The sequence below is a fragment of the Hypomesus transpacificus genome, chromosome 12, assembly GCF_021917145.1.
Source record: "Hypomesus transpacificus isolate Combined female chromosome 12, fHypTra1, whole genome shotgun sequence".
NCBI classification, from domain to species: Eukaryota; Metazoa; Chordata; class Actinopteri; order Osmeriformes; family Osmeridae; genus Hypomesus; species Hypomesus transpacificus.
In genome coordinates, this window is record NC_061071.1 from 10853028 (window position 1) to 10876708 (window position 23681).

The 23681-nt window shown below is 49.3% G+C and overlaps 1 protein-coding gene across 1 annotated transcript; it reads right to left on the reverse strand.

Moving 5' to 3' along the window:
- Window positions 1-1343: 1343 nt before the first annotated feature.
- Window positions 1344-22703, reverse strand: LOC124474413 (prostaglandin F2 receptor negative regulator-like). The gene is made up of 11 exons (XM_047030498.1): window positions 22375-22703; window positions 20105-20473; window positions 18965-19372; window positions 17162-17527; window positions 11733-12052; window positions 11305-11425; window positions 10469-10688; window positions 9782-9966; window positions 8365-8472; window positions 3834-4139; window positions 1344-3719 (listed from the first exon to the last, which is right to left on the reverse strand). Exons 1-11 carry the CDS (start codon window positions 22418-22420, stop codon window positions 3556-3558), a joined length of 2613 nt encoding a protein of 870 aa, XP_046886454.1. The 5' UTR covers window positions 22421-22703; the 3' UTR covers window positions 1344-3555.
- Between the last annotated feature and the right edge of the window lie 978 nt (window positions 22704-23681).

Below are 23681 nucleotides of genomic sequence, written 5' to 3' on the forward strand. Positions count from 1 at the left end.
TCATAATAGGTTATGACAACTGTATGAATGAATGTGCATTATAAATTGACTTTGGAAGCGCAGCATGGCAGAGGGTAAGAAAACCCTTAGATGGATTAATCTGATCAGAGAAGATGAACCAGTGTGTGTGTGTGTGTGTGTGTGGTGTGTGGTGTGTGGTGTGTGTGTGTGGGGGGGTATGATACAAACCAGATATTCATCTGGTAAACTAGATAGTATGGTAGGACTGGGTCATACTAGATAGTATGGTAGTACTGGGTCATACCAGATAGTATGGTAGTATGAGTGTTGGCTCATATTAGATGGAAGTGCACCCAGGCAGATAGCTGTCCAGGGTGTGCCTGAAGGACCCCACCCTGCCGAGGACTCTCAGCCCTACAAGGACAAATCACACTGCTTGGTTGGAATGCTGCTATACAGGGACTTTAGTGTTCTGGATGTTACAAATGGGACTGTGACTGAGGCTGTCGCTGTGTGTGTATGCGAGACATCTTCAGGACTCAGGTCAGATATCTTCTAACCAAACCGTAAACTCCCCTCTCCCTCCCCCGCCCTCTCCCCCCTCCCTCTCACCGCCACTCACAAAGTCTGTTGACAACGTTGCCATGACGAAGAAGTGTTGACGAGTCATCGCGGCATTCCATCTCCTGAGTTCCACGCTGCCCTCCTACCCTCAGTAGAACTACCCCCTCAGCCCTCACCCCCAGGGTGTCAGAGAGACAGTCCCTGCCATGAGAACCACTCTCTGCTCCTAAGCTCTCCTCCAGAGCCGTGTGAAACACTCTCCTCAGCTCAGCTTCATCACAGCTAGCAGTAGAAGCAGTTTGGCATTTTATAATAACCTTCCGTAACCATTATTAACTTAATGACCCTCGCAAACCCAGCAGACACTGTTTATGAGCAGGTTGATCTTGCAGCTCTGGATGTGCAGGAATGATGTGTGGTTGGAGGACACACAAAGATTTGGGTGAAAAACCACGGCACCAAAAAACTGGGGCGGTGCCAGTGATCGAGAGAAAGGGAAGAAGGAATAAGAGAAGAATGGGAGAGACGGAGGCAAGGAGGAAGAGAGGACGAGAGAGGGCAAGAGAGAGTGTGTGTATGAGAGAGAGAGAGGACGAGAGAGGGCAAGAGAGAGTGTGTGTGTATGAGAGAGAGAGAGAGATGGAGAAAGAGTGAAAACGAACCTCACTGGAGGTTGGGGGCTTGACAGATTCTGGTCTAAACATCAAACTAATCGGCATTTCTAATTGAGAGAAGAGAAGGAGCGGGGCTGATTCCCTGAAGAACACGAGAGACGGAGAGAATATGGAACGATGCAACAAGCTCATTTCAGCCCAACGCACAGTTATAAAACATTTATTCTGGCAGAAATATTTGAAGTTATTCAGAAGGCTGGAAGCATCATATAAAAACCTGATTGATCGTTACCCAGGGAAACATTGGCACAACTATACAATATTCAAATCAGATAAAATTCATAGAAGCTTTTATAGTCATTTACAACAAAAAAGAATACTTAGAAATCTATTTAAAAACATCCATCACAATAATAATGTCAGACTCAAAATAAACAACAAAGGACTTTCATGACCACTTGAAGTGTTTTATTGTGGGGCGTGTGTGTAATGTGTGTGTTTGTGTGTGTGTGTGTGTAGTGTTTGCGTGTCGTGTGTATTAGGAGTAGTCTCAACACCAGGAAGTGTCAGTCTCTAGTTTGGCACTACCACTCTGCTCCTGCTGGGGGCAGAGGAGGGTTGGAGTGGACTAAACCCCGTCAGATTCCAAACCCTGGCCTGGTTCCCTTCCCAGACAGCTGGTACTCCACTGACGGCCTGCAGCTCAAGTGGGAATGCTGTTAGACTGTCTCTCCTTGTGTGTGTCAGTGTGTGCTGAATGTCAATTCAAGTCGTTACACTGCAATGCATGGGGGTAGGGAGGGTTATGTTCAAGCTGTGTGTGTTTGAGCCATGCTTGTGTATGTGTGTATGTGTGAATGTGTGTATGCATGAATGTGTGAATGTGCATTCAAGTTAGGGCGTGTACAGAATGAGGACTGTTGAACACGATTGTTTGTCGATGGAGCGACAGGACAGGATATCAGCTATAAAGGCCTCTAAAGCCTGGTGGAGGATTAACAGGGAAGGGCCGCTCTTTGTCCCCAGGGTGAGAACTGACAGCAGAGCCCAAGGGACTGGGACAAACACCTCCAGTCTCTCTCACACTCCCAGGACTGAGCTGGCTGCAGATACACACCTTCTAGCCCAGAGGAAGAGCTGAGAGAAAGAGAGGGATAGAGAGAGAGAGAGGAGAAAGAGAGATAGAGAGGGAGAGGAGAGGGAGAGAGGTGGAGAGAGGAAAGGGTCAGAGAGGGAGAGAGGGGGAGAGACTACTTAATCATGCTGGAACTGTGATCTACTACTATAGAAAGTGATTTGAACCCTTAAAGCTGCAGTACAACAACATCTCTGAGGAAACAACAGTGCCTTCATTAGACCGTGGAACTGGGACAATGCACAGAACTTTATAGTGGTTTAAACTGACCCATATTCAATTCAGCCTCTTCGGCTTACGGCTCAGTAATTACTCTCTGCTGGTCTACCGGAAGGGGAAGTGTTGGAGAGGAGAGAGGAGGGGGCAGCAGCAGTGTTAGAACCCAGCCCAGGGTGCCTCTGAGGGGATAGGAGAGTAAGGCCTCGGGGTATAGCACCAGCAGCAGCAGAGCTGCTCCCAGCTGTGGAGCAGGCAGAGACCCACGCAGCACCAACACTTCCTCTGCTCATCCGGTTTCATCGCTACTTAGCAGCCCAGCCTACGAATGATACACGTCCATCTCTATCCGCTGCTTGATGACTTGTTCTTGTAACTTGGTTCAGTCACAAGAGCCGACCACATTCTCTCTCACTTCCAGCCACAGTTTCATTCTCCCTTTTGAGCACATCTCATCTGAGCCTGGGGTCTAAACAGGCTCCTCTGCGTTGTACACAGTTGGGGAGCACCAGGGGCAGTATAGAGGGGTAAGGGGGTTCAAGTCTACAGTCTCAGTGTCTGATGTCACAGTGCACCAGGTCATCTGGATCCCAGTCGCATAGTTATGACATCATCACCTTGACAAGGGGGAGGGGGGGGACAGGAAATACATCTGTCTATTCCAGCGTGGGCAGTGTTTGCCACACACACACACAACGTACACACACACACAACGTACACACACGTCTCAGTTTAAAGCTTTAAAAAAGTCATTTCAAAAGCTAGTGTTCAGGAGAGAAGGTAGAGTCCTCTCGAGGGGAAATGTAGTCCAGGAGTTTTGTAGTGCAAGTCACACGTCACACCAGCCAATGGCAATCCTTACGACCTTACGAATGCTTCCTCTTCCATTGGCCAATCAGAAAGCTCCAAGCAACACACCCAAGCAACACGCTGCAATTGGTCGGTCGGCGCGGCGGTGGTAACGTGCCTGCACGTGCACGCTCGTCGCTCCCTCGTTCACTGGACTATCAAAGCGTGACGGTCCCAGAGAGAGTGTGTGTGCGTGTGTGTGCGACGGGCTGTGTGTCAGTCCATCTCCAGGTCAATGAGCTTGGTGCGTGAGCGCGGGGTGTGTGTGGTGTTCCGGCAGCAGCAGCGGGCACACACCAGGCCCAGCAGGAGGGAGAACACGCCCACCGCCAGCGACGCCCCCGCACCATACAGCAGGGGCAGCTTCAGGGAGTCCCACACTGAGGAGAGAGAGAGAGGAGTCACACACACACACACTGAGGAGAGAACACTGAAACACACACACACAGGCACACAATGAAACACACACACACATGCTGAAACACACTACTCACTGGCGAAGCGTACGGTGAGGAACACTCTGGTGGAGCTGATCTGAGCGGCCTGGGTCCAGACCCCAGTGGAGGCAGACAGGTGCCAGGGCGTGGCCAGGCAGTGGTACTCCCCCGAGTCGCTGTCCTGGGTGGCGTGCACGCTCAGGGTGTAGGTGTGGGGCCCGCTGCGCTCCAGAGACACGTCGCTGCTGGAGTTGCGCTGACCCTTCCTCACCACGCCGAAGCGGTCGACGCTGGCGAGGAGCGTGCTCGTCTGAGCGCCGCGCATGCGCGTCAGGAACCAGCTCACCTCGTACGACACGTCGTCTGTGGGGTGAGGAAGAGGAGGGGAGAGAGATGGAAGTATACGTTATAAGGTTTGACTACATTTCCCATGATGCATTCTGTCATGTATTCGTTCGTACAGCCTCATATTTAACCTGCGTTAAATGTTAAGTGTTGAGGAGGAGTGTGAGGTTGATCTGGAGACATCGCTGTGTGTGTGTGTATTGAGTGACTTGTTGCTCTTTTAGGTTAGAGATAACGAAGTTAAGTCTTGTACTCGCTGTGAAATATTTTACTGTTGATTGTTCTTCTACAGGTACAGTCCTGCACTTTTGTGGTTCATGTTGTTTAATTTGTAAACTTGTATAACTGCATGCTCTTATGGGTCTTCCCTTTGGCACTTGTTTAGCTTTTCACAATGTATGCTTCATGTTCTGGCTACTTGCAATGTTTGGGACTATCTCGTTGTTATGATCAGTGACCTATGCTCTTTTGTAAGCTCTCTCTTGGAAGTCGCTTTGGATAAAAGCGTCTGCTAAATTAATAAATGTAAATGTAAATGTGTGTCGCTGTCTGGCTGGGAGACAGCACAGCAAGTCCCTGTGCTGAGGGGAACCTCTAGCTGGTCATTACTGTGTCAGAGAGAGGAGCTATTAGAGCTGGTCCTCCCACACACACACACACAAGCTCACACACAGAACTGGAATAATACCCTAGCTAGAACAAGAGAGGGGAAAGGGAGGAAAGGATGAATCAAATAGAGAGCAGAGGGTAGTACAAAAACATGAAAGTTAAAAGAAGAATAGTCAAGGAAACAACAGAAGGCAAGGATAGCGAGCGACGACAGCGAGATGAAATGACTCGGATTTAGTGACTCACAAGGGAAGAAGACTCATTTTGTGTGAAGCTCGTTAATGCTTCGCCACAAGCCCCCCTCTGCAGACACTAGTCAACCAAAACAAACGCAAATCCAGACCTTAAAAGGGCTGCTGGCCCTGGCCAGGATGGAGTCGCTACCCTGCACTAGCTGGGGTTTCTTCAGAAACAACAACCTTGTGTGGGTGTGAATTGGAAGACTAAGCAATGCTGCCAACCGTTAGTGATGCTGATATAAGACACTCAACTGCTAACGCTGAGCGATGCTACGTATGTGTCATTTGTGCTGAATGGTGTTCAAGTTAAATGAGAAAGAGGAAGGGGCAGATAAATAAATGAGAGCCTTCCTCTTTCTCATTTAACTGCTCCTTCCTCTTTCTCATTTAACTTGAACACCATTCAGCACAAATGACAACTAAACTACACTGGCTGCACAGTCACATGACCCCAGTCACATGACCCCTAGTCACATGGGGCTCAAGCCAGCAGGGCAGCAGAGAGGAAATCAACACAGGTAACTGATCAAACCAGAGAACAACACAACACACTCCTGCAAGCACATACAAGCTCACTGACTAGGACAGACCAGAGGACAGACCCCGGGACAGACACTCGCGGTTCGATTCTTTGCCCAGATATAAGGCCAACACCACACGATGAATGAACCGTCTGCATCCAAGCTACTAGATCAGCAGCTAATCATTATATTGATTTCAAAGCCTGCTCTATAATCTGTGCATCTATGGCCGAGCTGTCCACCCAGCAGGGGTGAAAGACCTGGGAGTCTCTCCCTGGCGATCACCCTCCCTCAGCCAGCATCTTATGTTCCCTCCCTCCCCCCTCCTCCTCCTCCACCCCCTGCCTCCCTCCCTCCCTCCGCCTAATGGACCACAGGAAAGCCTCATTACAGGCTGCTAAAGCCAAGCAGGGGCAGCTGGGGAACAGGATTGCGCGGGTCAGGTGGGGATGTCTGCTAGTTCTAGAACTCTGCAAACACAACGGACAGTTCTAGAACTCTGTAAACCAAAATGTAAGACGAAAGAGCCCATGACAGGCTATTATCTTCAATACGATTCTGTCTGACAGTAACTTGAACTGTTTTTGCTTGTTAGCAGTTTCAAGTTTTAAGGATAAGGGTAGTACACTGGGTACTCAAAACAAACATCTTTTGTCTGAAAACAAAAATACGTTTCTGTACTCCGACTGCAGCTTTGACTGTGACGTCCACACACATTTCCTGTGAAAACGACAAGCTTCCTGTCCTCACATTCCACACTCTAGCGTCTCCAGGGTGTCTGCACGCATGCACAGGTACACGGAACAACAAGGCCAACATTACACACAAGAATTACACTGTGTGTCTCAAACACGCAGCATGTAGACACACACACACAGATGAAACATGTTTGAGGGTCGAGGCCGGGAGAGTGGAGATATACAAGATGAAAAGGGATCTGGTCCAGAAAATCACTGTAGGTGAACACAAGTGATAACTGTTATCACGCGCTCCTCCCCCCCCTCCCAGTTCCATTCCAGAGTTATGACTCTGTCCTGCCCAGGCTTGTCCCGAGGTAAGAATGCTGGAGACGCATCACACTGCATTACTCAACACCCAGCTCAATCTCTCTCTCATCTCCTCTCCACAGCTCTATACTCTCTCTCTCTCTCATTTCCTCTCCACAGCTCTATACTCTCTTTCCCTCTCATCTACTCTCCACAGCTCTATACTCTCTCTCTCTCTCTCTCTCTCTGTCTCTCTCTCCCTCTCATCTCCTCTCCACAGCTAGGGCTAGGGGGTTAGCTGGCCCTCTGTGGGGACAGGTATAGCTTAGTGGTTTAAACAGGTTTAAATCCTCCCTGTCTTTCCCCCTCCTCCTTCCTCCCGCTCCACCTTTCTACTGCTGCTCTGTTGGGGGTCAGGAGGGGTCAGGAGGGGTCAGGTGAAGAGGGGTCAGGAGGGGTCAGGTGAAGAGGGGTCAGGAGGGGTCAGGTGAAGAGGGGTCAGGTGAAGAGGGGTCAGGTGAAGAGGGGTCAGGTGAAACTAACTGAAATGACTAACAGAAACTGAAACTGAAACAACCATTCAACTGACTGTTTACCCCCGGGGACACACCTTGAGACATATTTCCTGTCAGTCCAAAACCAAGATTAGATTTGATTAAATTGTGTATCATGATGCCAACTAGATAACCTTGAGGAAACTAAAGAGTCTGTCTGCTTACACTCAGTTATTCCCGTCCCACACAGAGAAACTACTGCAGGTTAGTTAATCATGCTGGTTAGATTCTAAAGTGTAAAGAACTAACTAACTAACTATTTACAGAGAAAAGGCGCCTGTCAATCATGTAGGCCTCCGAAGCATGTTCCTGCGTGGGCCAGCTCTCTGTTCAACACTTCATCTGGGGGACGGCTGGAGCTCGCTGTTTAGGGTGTTGGACCGCATAGCAAGATTACACACACACACACTCACATTAGTATTATTAATCTCAGATTTGTTTCATGATTTGATGTGGCTGTGTCCTCCATGTTTAAACCCTAAACCATAAACACACTGATATTACTGAGCAGAATAATGTACACTGCACAGACAGACAAGATCAGACAGAGACAGAGAGAGGGAGAGACAGAAGGTGAGAGAGACAAAGAAGGAGAGAGAGACAAAGGAGAGAGAGACAGAGAGAGGGAGAGACAAAGAAGGAGACAGAGACAGAGACAGAGAGAGACAGAAGGAGAGAGAGACAGAGAGAGACAAAGAAGGAGAGAGAGAGACAAAGAAGGAGAGAGAGAGACAGAGAGAGACAAAGAAGGAGAGAGAGAGACAGGACAAACTGAAGTGGGTAGACCACAGAGAACGTGACTAAACAATAGAGTTGATTGGAGAGAAGGAACATGTTTGAGGGGCCATGCACAGAAGGTCATCCTCCACCCCTCTCTGAGGCTGGCGAGGGGAGGGGAGGGAGGGAGCAGGAAGAGAGCTTCTGTTAGAGGTGTGAAGGAGGGAGGGACACACAGAGAGGCAGGGAGTGTGATAAGAGGGTTGTCTCAGGGAGTCTGGCTCAGTATCAACACTGTTAAACACCCAGGAGCATCTGACACTCTCTACAGATGACAAACAAGCCATGTGATCAAATGAATCGTGATACCTATTCATTTATACAGGAATTAATTTTAATGGCAGTGAGTGACGTGTTTATGGCGGAATTTTCTATTTGAGATCAAATGAATAAAAGTGTGTGAGTGAGCGAGTGAGAGAGAGAGAGCGCGCGAGTAAAGGAGTATGTGAGAGTTTGCGTATTCCAGCTGTGTGTGTACAGTTTAGTTGTGTGTGTGAGAGTAGTTCAATGTGTGGGTGAGTGTGTATAGTTCATGTGTGTGTGTGTGAGGTTCCTACCAGTCTTGCGGGAGGATCCTGACACTCCGAGGTTACACTCCATCTTGGCTGTCTCCCAGGGAAACACCTTGGTGGTGTCAGACTTGATATCCACGGAGAACGAGGGGCCTGGAAGACACACACACACACACACACATAACTACAAGCCCAGCAGATTCAATGTCTCTTACTGTGTGCGACGGGTTTATTAGAGGTCTTAGAGTTGTGCTGTGTGTGTGTGTGCATGTGTGTGTGTGCGTGCCCTTCACGCTCAGTGCAGTCTCTTCTTGGCGTTTGTTCAACATACAAACACAGTTGAACCCTCACACAGGGAAAAGAGAATCAGTGATACGGATCCTTGCAGCTTGTAACTGATTTGTCCAGTAAAGATATGCCATGGGGCGCTGCTTTGAAGCCCCTACCCCACAGAGACACACAGAGAAGAAGAGAGAGAAAGAAGAGAGGAGGTAAGGAGGAGAGAGAAAGGAGAGAATGAGCAAAAGAACCGTCCGTACTTCCCAGGAGACAGAAGATTGAGAAACTATTCCTACCCTTCTACCAGTAACATCAAACACAGCAAAGTAGGTCGACCAAGCTTGTGTGTGCGAGCTTTTAAGCATGTGTTAAATATAGATATCCAAGACTTACAACTCAAGAATCACAAGTATAAACATAAGTATACATGCTAGTGAATGACGTGTCTTCAGTGCAAAGCTGCCGAGTTTCCCCAAAGCTTCAGAGTGAGAAGATTCAGAGGGGGGGGAGGGGGAACAGAGGTTTCTGTAACACATCGCCTACGTTAAACTGAAAAACACTTATTATGTGTCCATAAGCAGTACAACGGCCTTCATTCAGTATTAAGAATATCAAAATGGCTTCGTTATGGTTACAGTGAAATGTTGGGGGCAAGAGTAGAAGGTACACGTAGAAGAGGAAAGAAGCGGCTTTCTTTTTTTTTGAGGATGCGGCAGTACGCCAGTATTAGAAATATGATGAGAAATACGATATATATATATATACACACACATCATATTTCTAATACTGGCCTTCTCCATTTCCGTCTGATGATATATGAATATTCGACCGCTGTCAAGGGAAGTGGCCTTTTTGCCTCGGATTCACGTCTTTCGTAGCACTCCGCAAGAGTCCGGTAACTTTTCAACCCCAGCGTACTCCGTTCCTTCGTGACTTCAGCTGATTTGAAGTCTAAAGAATGTTCAACGTCTATGAAGTTCAACGCTTTTGGCGAACTATTTCTCTGCTGATCAACACTACGAATGGTAACAAATATATTGTAGAAATATACACTGTGTTAAGTTATTTTTTTGGCAAGTAGCCATGTAATAAGTGGGATCATGTATAGAACGCCGGTCATTATCGGGAAAATAAGCCTCTTCAGAACGAAGCTACACCCCTCCGGTTGGCGTCGGACACCCACCAGTCTCGTGGAAGGTGACCTGGATCTTGTTGGACTCTGCGCTGACGGCTCGGGTCCAGGACTGGCCGGGCTGGCGGGTCCAGGCTGTGACATCACACCAGTAGAAGCCCCGGTCAGACAGCTGCACCCCGGCCAAGCGGAAGCTGAACTCTGCCGGGCCGGTCTTCACCAGCACCAGGCTGTCTCTGAAGACAGGGAGAGGACTGTCATCCCCATCAGCTCCATCATCACCATCACCTCCATCCCCTCCATCATCACAATCACCACCTCCATCATCACAATCACCACCTCCATCATCACAATCACCACCTCCATCATCACCACCTCCATCATCATCACCTCCATCATCATCACCTCCATCATCACCACCTCCATCATCACCACCTCCATCATCATCACCTCCATCATCATCACCTCCATCACCATCACCTCCATCCCCTCCATCATCACTATCACCTCCATCATCCCCATCAGCTCCATCATCACCATCACCATCACCTCCATCCCCTCCATCATCACAATCACCACCTCCATCATCATCACCTCCATCATTTTCATCACCTCCATCATCATCACCTCCATCATTTTCATCACCTCCATCATTGTCATCACCGTTTTCATCCCCACCATCATCATCTCAACACTGTGTGTATGCATGCACACTATGCATGCGTGTCTCCAGGGTACCTGCGGCTGGGGTCGGTGATCCCCCCGTGGTGCAGCACAGCGTCTGGGCTGAGGGACACCACGGTCCTGGGGGTTCCCTCCAGGTTCTCCTGGGTCTGGACCAGCACGGAGAACCCTGGCTCCTGCAGATGCTCCACCGCCACGCTGCAGCTCATCTGGAACGCAGCTCCGCCCGCTGATGCCTCATGCTTAGTCTGAGCCACCACGCTCAGCCCCGGGCCTGCAGCCGACCATACCACGCTCAGCAAGCTGGTCGCTACATCAACCAGCTAGTCTATACATCAGCCCAGTCCCATTCCCGACTTGCTTTACCAATTCATGACTTAATACTCTCATCATAACAGAGATGTTTAGAGAAGGAAGTCTGTGTGTGTGCGCATTTGTTAGTGTGTATGTGTGTGTGTGTATATACTGTATGTGTTGGTGTGTATGTAAATGTGTTGGTGTGACTGTTTGTGGATGCATGGGTGTGTGTGTGTGCATGTGTGTGTGTGTGCATGTGTGTGTGCGTGCGTGTGTGTGTGAGTGTGTGTGTGCCTGTGGGTGAAAACAAGTCCTTCTTCTGTGTGACTTCTTGAAGGATGTCAATAAAAACCAAGCTGTGGAAACAATGACTCATGTCTTCCTGTGCTAACATCGCTGCCATGTGCTCATGTGAACGGTTGAGTTTGTGTGTCTGTGCGATTGTGTAAGTGTAAGTTCATGGTCATAGGACTGGTTCATGGCATCTATTGTTAGAATATAAACATCCCTAGTAACATGTTTGTGAACATGAAACACTGGAACGCGTTGACAGACAGACAGATAGACAGAGAGGCAGACAGACAGGCACTAACGTTTGGACTCCCAGCGTACGGTGACCGGGGCAGTCTTGAGCTCAGCTGCTCGCTCCATCCCCCCCTGACCGGCGGGGGTCCAGGCACTCACAGAGCAGGCGTACGCCCCCATGTCTCCGTCCTGGGGAGCAGAGGCCAGAGAATGTGAGAGACAGAGACAGAAAGAGAGACAGAGAGAGACAGACAGAGAGAGAGAGACAGACAGACAGAGAGAGACAGAGAGACAGACAGACAGAGACAGAGAGAGACAGACAGAGAGAGACAGGATGTGAGTCAGGAACAGAGACGTAGGTACGCTGCTGGGAAAGTCCTGAGGATGATTCACAGCCTGAAACACACCTCAGCATATCACACCTTCAGCCTCACTTGTCTCACACACACACACCACCTTCACCCTCTCACCACACACCACAGCCACACACCCTTACTTGCGTTTGTAGAAAGCGCAGCATGAACGAGTCAGGTTTGACTCTGGTCAGAGAGATCACACCAGACTCCACCCTGCCTCGGTACAGCTCTCCTGTCTGGAGGTTACCCTGGGCGTCCAGGGAGCCAATCAGCTGTGGTGTCTGAGTGGTTACCGGGCGGTCTCCGGGAGGACCAGGAAGTGGACTGTACTCCCAGGCCACGCCCAGTCTTCCCACGGCAGGAAGGTGGGTGATGTTGGTCACGTGACACGCCAGCTCTGTGGGGTCACCGGCAGCCTGGGGGGTCAGCACGAGGTCGGAGGTCACCGAGAAGTTAGGCTCTGCAGGAGAGAGTTGATGATGTCAGAGAGGAAGAGAAGGTATGACATCATCCAGAAAGTGATCCCAGTGGGGCACGCATCAGGAACACGGGATGACAACAACAGAACACGGGGTGAAGCCATGATGGACATTCTATTAATAACCATTATATATAAGTATGCAGATCTTAAATCATCAAAATATAATACATCCAAAAGCCTTGAAGGGAAAGTTAGAATACATTGTATAAAAGGTTATGGACTGCAACATAAGAAGCTGTAGAATGAGGGCAGTGATGTCTTTTCTGCATAGAGGCATGTGAAGCCAAGACTAGCTGGTGCAGGGCATGAGACTTCCCCTCTTCATACACACACGTTTGAGTGTGACAGTGTTAACCGAGGTGTGGAGGTGTGTGTGGGGAGGTGTGTGTGGAAGGTGTGGAGGTGTGTGTGGAGGTGTGTGTGGAGGTGTGGAGGTGTGTGTGGAAGGTGTGGAGGTGTGGAGGTGTGTGTGGAGGTGTGGAGGTGTGTGTGGAGGTGTGGAGGTGTGTGTGGAGGTGTGGAGGTGTGTGTGGAAGGTGTGGAGGTGTGTGTGGAGGTGTGGAGGTGTGTGTGGAAGGTGTGAGCCCTGTCAGGTCCAGCAGGTCCCTCCCACAGACCGGCTCTTTCTGCTTCATTTGGCAGAAGATTTACACACACACACACACACACACACACACACACACACACACACACACACACACACACACACACACACACACACACACACACACACACACACACACACACACACACACACACACCTCAGCCTTTTTATTAGGGCCATCTGTATGTAAGTGTGTGTGTTTGTGTATATATGTGTGTGTGTGTGTTGAGTGATGGGTTTGCATAATGTTATCTGCACGTCACAGGGCTTGAATCATGCACTGTCACCATCTGCTACACAACCCCCCCCCTCATCTTTGAGTACACACTCACTCACACGTTGTTTGTGCAAATCCTCCCCACTTCCTTCTCGATGAGAGGATCCCTGCCAATTACCCATGTGCCCATATCCTTCTCTCACAACCCCCTGCTTTCCTCTCGCTCTCTCTGTCTCTCTCTCTTATTCTGACGCACACATGCACACGCACCGCGCACACACACACACACACACACACACACACAGTTGGTTCAAAAATAGAACAAAGGCGTACACTCCCGCGCAGTGTGAAGACTCCAGCCTCCTTCATTAGAGGCACACAAATGCTCCAAAATACATCTTGCAAGAGATTTTAAGAAACCCTGCTGTAGAGGATCTGGATGTGAGGGTGATAGAGGAGGTCGAATGTCATTTGTCTGTCTCACCCAGGAAGCAGGGTGGGGTGGCGTTAGGAAAAGGCTCTCTCAGATCAGACAGAACTGATCTAGGATCAGCTTCCTCTGCACCTGACTCCGCCAACATGCACTGCTACAGTCCAGCCTTGTAGAACAACCCCTGATCTGAGGTCAGCTCAGCTGTGTCTGTAAAAACAGACCGTTCCTTGACTCCGACCACCAAAACACTGCTAGAGCCACGTCCTTCCCATCCTCGATAGTACTCTGTATACTCTCGCTATTTGTGCGTCGCTTTGGATGAAAGTGTCTGCTAGCTGACTAGCGTGTAGCTTAACCAGAGAAGAGCAGCTCCGGGCGGTTATGAGGATAAGATCTGGTGGAACCTCAGAAGAGGAAATGCTCCTCAGGCCAAGCAGAGGCGTTGTCCAGAGTTCAGCACACAGCCTGGACTCATCCTGAGAGACAGGGACAAGGGTGGGGCTGGGTCAGGACTCGTCCTGAGAGACAGGGACAAGGGTGGGGCTGGGTCAGGACTCATCCTGAGAGACAGGGACAAGGGTGGGGCTGGGTCAGGACTCGTCCTGAGAGACAGGGACAAGGGTGGGGCTGGGTCAGGACTCATCCTGAGAGACAGGGACAAGGGTGGGGCTGGGTCAGGACTCATCCTGAGAGACAGGGACAAGGGTGGGGCTGGGTCAGGACTCATCCTGAGAGACAGGGACAAGGGTGGGGCTGAGGCTGGATTCATCAACCACTCTGCTATTGTTAGAGACAGTTCTCTCGAACTGTGACAGGTCTCGGGGGTTCAGTAACTCTGATATAACCGGTTTCAGTTTCACCTCAGTTGGAGCCTCGTGCATTAGACTTGTTTGGAGGTGACTCATGGATAAGACTTGGTGCAGGGAAGGGTTTCAACAGTCAACACTGCCTAGGCACTGTCTGGGTGTTGAACACAGGTGTCAATACTACAAATAAGCACTTCAAGACTGCAGCTTATTGTTAGTGTTTATCTGTACTTACACAAATGAGTACGCCTGCATGAGATGGTGCTGATAAGAAATAGAAGCAGGTGGGTGGATGGTTTGCTGTGTGGAACAACTAAGACAGTATACTTACACAAAAGCTTCTTCTGAGACAAAAAGAGAGAGAGACACATGGATAATACCCAAGCCCTTCTCTGCTGGGATGAAGAACATGTGTTCCTGCAGGGTGGACTCTGACCAGGAACCAGTCAACAAGCCCTGCGTTTCCTGAACAACTTATAAAGGTGCGACACAAGGTCTGGAATTTAACGTTGAGTAACGCTGTGCTCTAGTTCCATGTGGTTTGGTGTGCTGCCACGGAGATAACGTCTCTTTGTAACTGACGGAAACTACCCTGCTTATACCTGCACTAAACATGACTTTCTCTAACCCCACCCCATTCACACTCTCTCTCCCTTACATTCCCTCCCTCTCAACCTCACATTCACTCTCTCACATTCACTCTCTCCTCTCTACCTCAAATTCCCTCCCTCTCTCTCGAGTAATGGTTGATCTGGATAGTATTTCGTTGTCTGGCTTCTCATTCACATACCGTTTGTCAGCGACTAAACAGGGGCCCACACTATACTCAAGTTAACTCTGTCTGAATACTGTTAAAGTTTAACAAACGTGTACACACCTGCTTCACAGACCAAGGCTTTGCAGCCAGCCCTCAGCTTGGGTCTCTGGTTTCAGATGTGTGGGTTTGTGTTTGAGTGTAAATGACTAAAGTGAGCAGGATGACCAGGAGATTTAAAACATTCCTTCACTTGGTCTTCACCCTGATATCCTCACCTAAACTTTCTCCTCTCATGCCCTTCTCACTTCCTAAATGTTTTCAAACAATGGAACTTTATCACATGGCAGTAGAGTGTGTTTGGGACAGCGAGAAAGAAAAACAGAGCAAGAGTAGAAAGAGAGAGAGTGTATTAAAGTATTAAGGCCTTGCGGTTTCCAAACATCCATGTTGGAACATTACACAGATACACTTAATTTCAGAACAACACCTTAATGCGCTTGGGTTAACCTCATCCGTAAACCACAACACAGGAGCCAGGCTGTCGCTAACACAGGAGCCAGGCTGGCGCTAACACAGGAGCCAGGCTGTCGCTAACACAGGAGCCAGGCTGTCGCTAACACAGGAGCCAGGCTGGCGCTAACACAGGAGCCAGGCTAGCGCTAACACAGGAGCCAGGCTAGCGCTAACACAGGAGCCAGGCTATCGCTAACACAGGAGCCAGGCTGTCGCTAACACGGGAGCAGGCTAGCGCTAACACAGGAGCAGGCTAGCGCTAACACAGGAGTCAGGCTGGCATTTCCAGCTAAATGCGGCTTGCATCCCCAGGGCTCCGGGTGGTGAGTCCTGACTCTCCCAGCTCCGTGGGCCCATGCTGACATACTGTCTGTGTGTGTGTGTGTGTGTGTATAAACACCCAGCAGAAATGTCGGAGGGTAACCCAAGACTGACCCCCCCACCCACACCCCTCTAAGGAAGGCTCAGCCACCAAGAGACGAGAGACAGATACAACGAGAAGTTTATGTCCGTTACAGAACCTCCCCTACAGAAGTCCATCTGATCCACTAAGCTGTCTTATGTGTTTTATATCTGATGTTATACTCTATGGAAACTTTGACTATCATTTTCAGTTTTACGTCGGTTTAAAACCACCTGTTTACATCAGGTGAGTTATAGTGGAAACGGCTCTGTGTGGACCACCCACTTGCCTGGTGATGGATAGGGGGGGCCATCTGTGTGTGTGTGTGAGTGCGCAAGACACCGCAGCTCTTACAACCAGCAATAGGTCAAATCACACACACACACACAGTCTTATGAAACCAAACACACAGGTTAGCGCTGCAGTGAGCAGGCTTGACTAATCAATCCTCTTCACAGAGGGAGGCCAGAATGTGAGCAGACCAGACTAGCAGCTTAGCTGGAGGGAAGGTTACATGGTTACAGTCACAAGCTCCAAGTACTGGCAGCCTAAACCTAAAGAAAGCATTCGTGTTCATCAGCTTCACTCAAAATATCATATTCATCTAATATTCGAGTTGAAATCGATAAAAAAATGTTTGGTCAAGAAATCGTGATTTTGTTTGGGTCACAATTATTGGCATCACCGGAAACGTTAAACAGCCTGTCATGTTCCGAGGCTACCAACAGTGTGTTAATGTGCGCAAGTGATCGTCGTTGGGTAAAAAGCGTCTGTAATGGCCTGGTATAATGGAGTGTTTCAGTTAGTTAGGAAGCAGGAGACTTCAGAGACCATTAGAAGCGGCACTGTCTTTAGTTCTTAGAGGAGAGAGCTATGGAGGACGTTATTCACATGATGAGACAGGAGAACACTCAGACTGTCAAAGGAACTACAATACCCTGATTAGCATGGTTACATACTGTACCAAGCTACAACATACTAAAAGGGGTCAACCCTTTACACAGAGGTTACATTAACTGAGGTACTTCACTGTGGTTTAGCGGTACAAGTTATGACACAAGTGTGGGAGATTGGGCTTTCAGGAGTGAGTGGATGTTAACATTGATCTTGTTTTGGTTACACAACCTTCAACTGCCCCTTTACAACATCCCCTCACACACACCTCAACCCTCCCCCCCCCCCTTACACTTCAGTACTATTCTATACTGCTGTCGTTGCTCACAGTTCCACTTAACTGAAACAAGGTTTAAACATGTTCTTAGGTAACCACAAGGTTCCTTCCAATACAGATATGTATGTTCATGTCATCTTAATGTAGTCTCGCAGACGGCGCTCCCTTCATCCCAGACACTCACCTATCCGGGCCACCTGGACCTTGACTGGGTTGGATGTCTTCTCTGCAGCTTGGTACCAAGACCCAGCCTCCCCGCTCCGGCTCCACGCCCTCACCCTGCAGGAGTACAGCCCTGCGTCCGAGCCTGCCACGCCCCTCACCACCAGGGTGAACTCCCCTGGCCCGCTGCGCTGCAGCCCCACCCGTGTGGAGCCGTTAGTCAGCACGCCGTCCCGGGACAGGCTGGCCACACCGCGCCCGTCCACCAGCCACGACACCTCCAGCGCCAGCTGGCTCAGGGGGTCGAAGGTCACCATGCAGGACAGGGTCAGAGTGTCGTCCACGTTGAGGGTGGTGTCGGAGAGGGCGGACACCACCAGGGACTTGGCTGGAAGAGGGAAGAGAGGGAGAGACATGGCAGCCGTTCAAAGAGAGTCAGTGTTATTGTGAGTGTTCAGACCGTCTCTCCCTGAGGCTGTGTGACGTCGTGGGGCTGAACAGGGAAGCTGAGCACTACATCACAGGGAAGCTGAGCACTACATCACAGATTGATTTGGGTTGAGATGGAGTGTCAATATAAGACGGCTTTCTAGCAAATTTGAGATCCCCAAAAGACGAAAGAAAGAGAACGTGTGAGAGAGAGAGAGAGAGAGAACAGAGATACGTTATGGGATGACAGGATGAGGAACCACCCAGAATTAAGGGGAATTAACAATCAAATATTTTTTTTTGTCACATCAAAAGACTCGGAAGCCAGCAGTGTTTAGACCCAAAGAGTGATCTGATTAATGAATGAACCAATATCAAACATCTAAAATATAAATACAATTGTAGAATATCGAAGTTACAATGTAAAAAAAGGTATATAATACGATTCTATAGAACAGCTACAGATATGATTCTATAGAACAGTAGAACAGCTACAGATATGATTCTATAGAACAGTAGAACAGCTACAGATATGATTCTATAGAACAGTAGAATAGCTACAGATATGATTCTATAGAACAGTAGAACAGCTACAGATATGATTCTATAGAACAGTAGAATAGCTACAGATATGATTCTATAGAACAGTAGAACAGCTACAGATATGATTCTATAGAACAGTAGAACAGCTACAGATATGATTCTATAGAACAGTACAATAGCTACAGATATGATTCTATAGAACAGTAGAACAGCTACAGATTGGATTTCTCATGATTGGACAGCATGTGTGTGACTACTAATACCTGCATATTTGCAAAAGAAAACCATGGCAAATCTCCCCATTTGACGTCTGCAATCCTCTTTGCTTGAGTCTCAGTCAATAGGGGCCCCTCTTGGCTACACTGCACTTAGATACGGACTCTTCTTCTAGAGGCCCAAGTTATAACTCTCTGTCTCTTTCTTTTCTTCTCTCTCTCACTCTCCTTCACACCCTCTTTAGTTCCCTCTCTCTGGATTTGGTAACCAAGAGTGTCCCCAGCAACAGCATAACAACTACACTTAAAATCTGTGAGTGTGTATATGAGTGTGTGTGTGTGAGAGAGAATAAGAGTGTGTGTGTGTGAGAGAGAGTGTGTGTGTGTGCTCCTGGTGCTTGTGTGAGGGTCTTCCTGAGCAGGAGAGACAGAGCTGACATACAGCTTGAGGTCAAGACCCTCTCCAGTAGGCACACAGACAGTGTTGTCAGGGTAGAATCATTTGAACCACAAAGAAAGTACTCCAGCTAGCACCCATTCAACACCCCCCCCCCCCTCTCACCAGTGGCCGTGACGCTCACAGCCCCCCCCCCCTCTCACCAGTGGCCGTGACCCTCACAGCCCCCCCCCCCTCTCACCAGTGGCCGTGACGCTCACAGCCCCCATCTCTCCGCTCTTCTCCAGGATGTTCTTCCACTTCCCCTGTTCCGTGGTCCACTGCCTCCCCACACACTTGTACAGCCCTGCATCTGACGCCGTCGCCCCGGAAACCACCAATCCGAACACCCCCTCTCCACGGGGAACCAATCCAATTCCTCCGTCTGAGTAGCGCTGAGCGTATCCAGCCCCGGTGGTGACTCCTCCCCCTGGGCCGAAGGTCAGAATCTCCTCCAATGGGCTGGTTCCTCTCTGTAGCAACCAGGTGACGGACAGGTAGGTGGGGAGAGTGAGCTGGCGAGTGACATTGCAGGACAGGAGGAAGGACCCGCCCTCGGGGACCATGGGCGTGGCCGACCTCGGGGAAACCTGAAGGGTGTCTGAGATCACTGCAGAGAGAGAGAGAGAGGGACCTGGTTAACACACACACACACCCTACACGCACACATTATATCCATGACACACGTACACACACACACACACACATCAACGCTCTCACACACACGAACAGGAAGCTGTCTTGAGCCTGAGGTGAGTTGATGTTGGCTGCTATGGGGGGTGGTTCTCCTCCACTCTGAATGTCAGAACCAGCAGACGCCTGAAGCCACACAGACAAACTCATGTTACGTCTTCTGTTCTATCCAGCCCTCCCTCCCTCACTCCCAGGGTCCTTCTCTCTCTCTCTTCCTCCTTCCTCTAACGTGTGTCTTCACATGCACACATATTCAGTCAGCGGACGTCTGGATCCAAAGCGACTTACAAGGACTGCATACTGACAGACCAGCACATGATCCGTAACCAGGAGGGTGTAGTTCCAACCATATTCCAGTGGAACCAACAAACCGTCTCCTACAAGCTTCAGTGGAGTCCACTCAGCCTGTCATCATGTCAACATGAGAGCAGACTGCTGCTGTCCCGTTACTTTAGTCTGAACAGCCTGCACACAGAACACCCTCTAACCAGCGCTGTATGTGACACATCCTGACAGCAAGTCAGAAGAGATTAGTCAGGACACACCTGTATACAGGACACACACCTGTATACAGGACACACCTGTATACAGGACACACACCTGTATACAGGACACACCTGTATACAGGACACGCCCCCCTCCCCCCTACCTGTGAGCTGGACCTCAGCCTCGTAGATGCCGCTCATGACCGAGTCTGTGCTCGGGGTTTTGCAGATGTAGGTGCCGCTATCCGACGACCTCACTTCCTTTATCCTCAGCTCCACCACGTTGTCCTTCAGCCTCACTACGGAGACGTCGCCGCTGGCGATGCGGTCCCTTAGCGACGCGTCCGAGTAATCGCGGTCAAAGGTGGAGATGACCTGTACTGCACCCGCATCACCCTTCTTCATGTCCCAATCAAAGTCCTGCTCTCGGGGGCCCTCGTACTCGGTGACGTCACAGCGGATGGATGTGGGCTGGCCCGCCACGCGGATCAGGGGGGTGCTGGACACGGACACCAGCCGGGCCCCACACACACCTGCAGGGGTACAGGACACAGTCTTAACCTGGGGGACCAGGGGACAAGGACACAGACAGACAGACAGCTCTCCAGACACAACCTCTGAGAAGCACTTTAGATCTGAACCAGATCTCATTACAGGCTTCCCTTCCAAACACTGCCCATGCCTGCGGCAAGTGAGTGAGCGTGTGTTTGTGTGTGTGAGACCGTGAGATGACATTGTGTATGGGTCTTCTAGTTTTCCAGTGGAGACCAACCTCTTCTGCAAAAGCAAAAACTCAGTCATCTACAGTGATGAGTCATTGAGTCCTTCACTTACACAGACATGACAAACCAGCTTCTGCTTTCTGACACGGCAGTGGAGATAGAGAACACGCTACAGAGAGAGAGAACACGCTACAGAGAGAGAGAACACACTAGAACTCTCTCCAGAGAGGCTGTTCTCTGCACGCCCCTAAAATGGAACCTGTTAAGACAAGCAGAGGAACAGACAGAGCAGGGAGCTCCAGTCCACACACACACACACAGCAAAAAGGCTTGCTTGAACAAGAACAGGGAAAGGCAGAACACACCAGCTGTGGTGTTCACACCAACATGCTGAAACTAACACACAGCACACACACACCTAATCACCCCATCCTGCACAGCAGTTGGCAGGAGAAGACTGATGAGAGCTGGTGGCAGTCGAACCCTAACCCTCTCCAGCCCCTCACTAAGCCTCATTACCAACCTCTCCCCTGCCACTGGCCGCACTCCACAGCTAGCCTCCTCAACCCGTTAGGAGGCTGTTTTCTGGAGCTCCAGGCCTGAGCGCCCCCTCACAGCCAGGGTGGGAACACTGAGCAGACAACCTGGAAACAGGCTAGCAGACGACGGAACAGTCTGGAGAGAGCGAGGCCTTCTCCAGGGTTGTGGTCGCTCCCGAACGGTGGCTTCCTCTGACAGGAGGGCCAGCAGGACGTAGTAGGATGAACGTCGACAAGCTCTCCTAGATTTTTGCTTTTCACAAAATCTGAACCTATCGAGGTCTAACCCGAACTGAACATGGTTCAGCGCTGAGCTGCAGAATGGATCCCTCTCCCTCACCCAGACTACTGACATGCTGTTGACAGCGTTCATTTGATCATCCAACATTGCAATCATTTAGGTAGCCCCCCCCCCCCCCCCGGAAGCGTTTAATGACGTGCAGAGAAAGAGTTATACACATCCATACTCTTTCTCCTACGCTTTGATCTGTGTGCTGTAGTCGTTAAGTGACAACAGGACGCTACATTAGAACAACGCTGGATGATAACATCCGCATGCTTGATGAAACCATGAAGGTCGAGAGCCCATTATTTCAATTCCCCCTATTGATCAATGGGATGGATATAGCTTACGTATCTGACAATGAAATTGTTAAGACCAGAAACCGAAATTAACTGGACTGATGTCACATCTGTTAATCTTAACCTTTCAGAATAATTTTCGTTTCACTTAATGGGTGTTCGCCCTCTTGGCAAGCAATTATCGCTCGTGGTGGGGGGGGGGGGGGGGGGGGGGGGGGGGGGGGGGGAGAGAAAGTCCGAAATTGTCATACACAAATCCAAACGGACATTTTCCCACACCCATGACACCTCACCTGTAGGCTACTTAAAGAAACTCTTAACGAGGAAGTCAGACATCTGGGACGTCCGTTTCCACAAGTTCATAATGTTTGTAACCAAATGTTTGTCGATATTCAAGAGTCCATTCAATGTATGAACGGTCAAATTATTTAATCACCCTTTTGGTAATGTAGCTAAACGACTGTTCCAAATCAAAAATCGGACTACGCAAAATAGCCTATACTTTCATGTCAATGTAAACTGTTGGGAAAAGACGTTGCAAAAATGATCTACAAAATAATGACGAGTATTATATGTTGCTCTCTCACTTACCAATCGATACAAAGATAAGCAGAACGATGAAAGACGGACGTTCCATATCGGCAGGTCGTGTAGCTGCCTGGCTAATCCTTTGTCACTGGAATCTGACGCGGGGTAAAGAAAGTCCGCTTGGATCTGTGCAAAAGCTGATCCACCGGCGACTCCTCGGAGTTGGGAAAACGTGTAGCTACAATTGTCAGCGGCGTAAGATGAATGGTCAGATGTCCTCTAAGTGAACGTACTACGAGTTCAGCGGGAGCGATCCCGAGTGTTCGCATGATTCATCCTGAATGTCGTTTGTTAACGTTTTGTCTTTAAGGAATGGTGAGTGGGAGGAGTGGCTGAAATGTAGGGAACGACGTCCGGAAGTTTTAGGGGTGATGGAGGAGGGGTATCGCGGCGGTGGGGCCTTCCAGTGGTCATCCAAAGGCTGGGAACGTGTTAATGAAAAAGGTGACTTGCAATTTGTGGTACCGATGACCATAACATTGTTCGTACCGTGCCTACCAGTTCATGCAACTGAGCAAATGTGACACAACCAAGTAATGTAGATATCTGCAGGTGTGCTGGCGATCACATCAAGACTCTCCTGCGGCCATGCAAGTGCTGCCTCAAGCACAGGTCCCGCCACACTGTATTAGTTATGGTTTTGAGATACTTAATGTAATATACTGTGAGATACTTAGTGTAATGTAGTATACTGTGAGATACTTAATGTAATGTAGTATACTGTGAGATACTTAGTGTAATGTAGTATACATAGTACATAGTATACATACGTCTCCAACATTTAGACAGTCATGCTGAGGGTGGAAGCGCCTGGGTCCAACGTTCAGCTGGATCCACTAACCATTGGACTAGTATCTCATATACAGTATACTCACATAAACACAGCCCTGTTAGCAGGGTGGGGGTGGTTAAGGAATGGGAGGAAATGTTAGTGGCCATGGCTTCTACCAGGGTTAAAGGTTATGGTTCAAATGTAACTTTTGTTACTTAATCCAGGGGGCTGCATTCAGAAATCCTATTTTTATCCTGTGTGTGTATGTATGTGTGTGTGTGTGTTATGGGGGTGGGTGTGTGTGTGTGTTATAGGAGTGTGTGTGTGTGTTATGGGGGTGGGGGTAGGTTTCAGGGGAACCGAATTGGCTGGTATCCAGAAGGTAGGTTCACACAAACTAACTGCTACTCACAGAATTTCTTTCCTGCAAAAAATGAAGCAGCATCATGTCCTTAATAGCCCTTTTCACATCCCATAATATGGCAGATATGATTCTGTGTACACAGTTAATGTGACTGCAAATTAATAATACTATGTA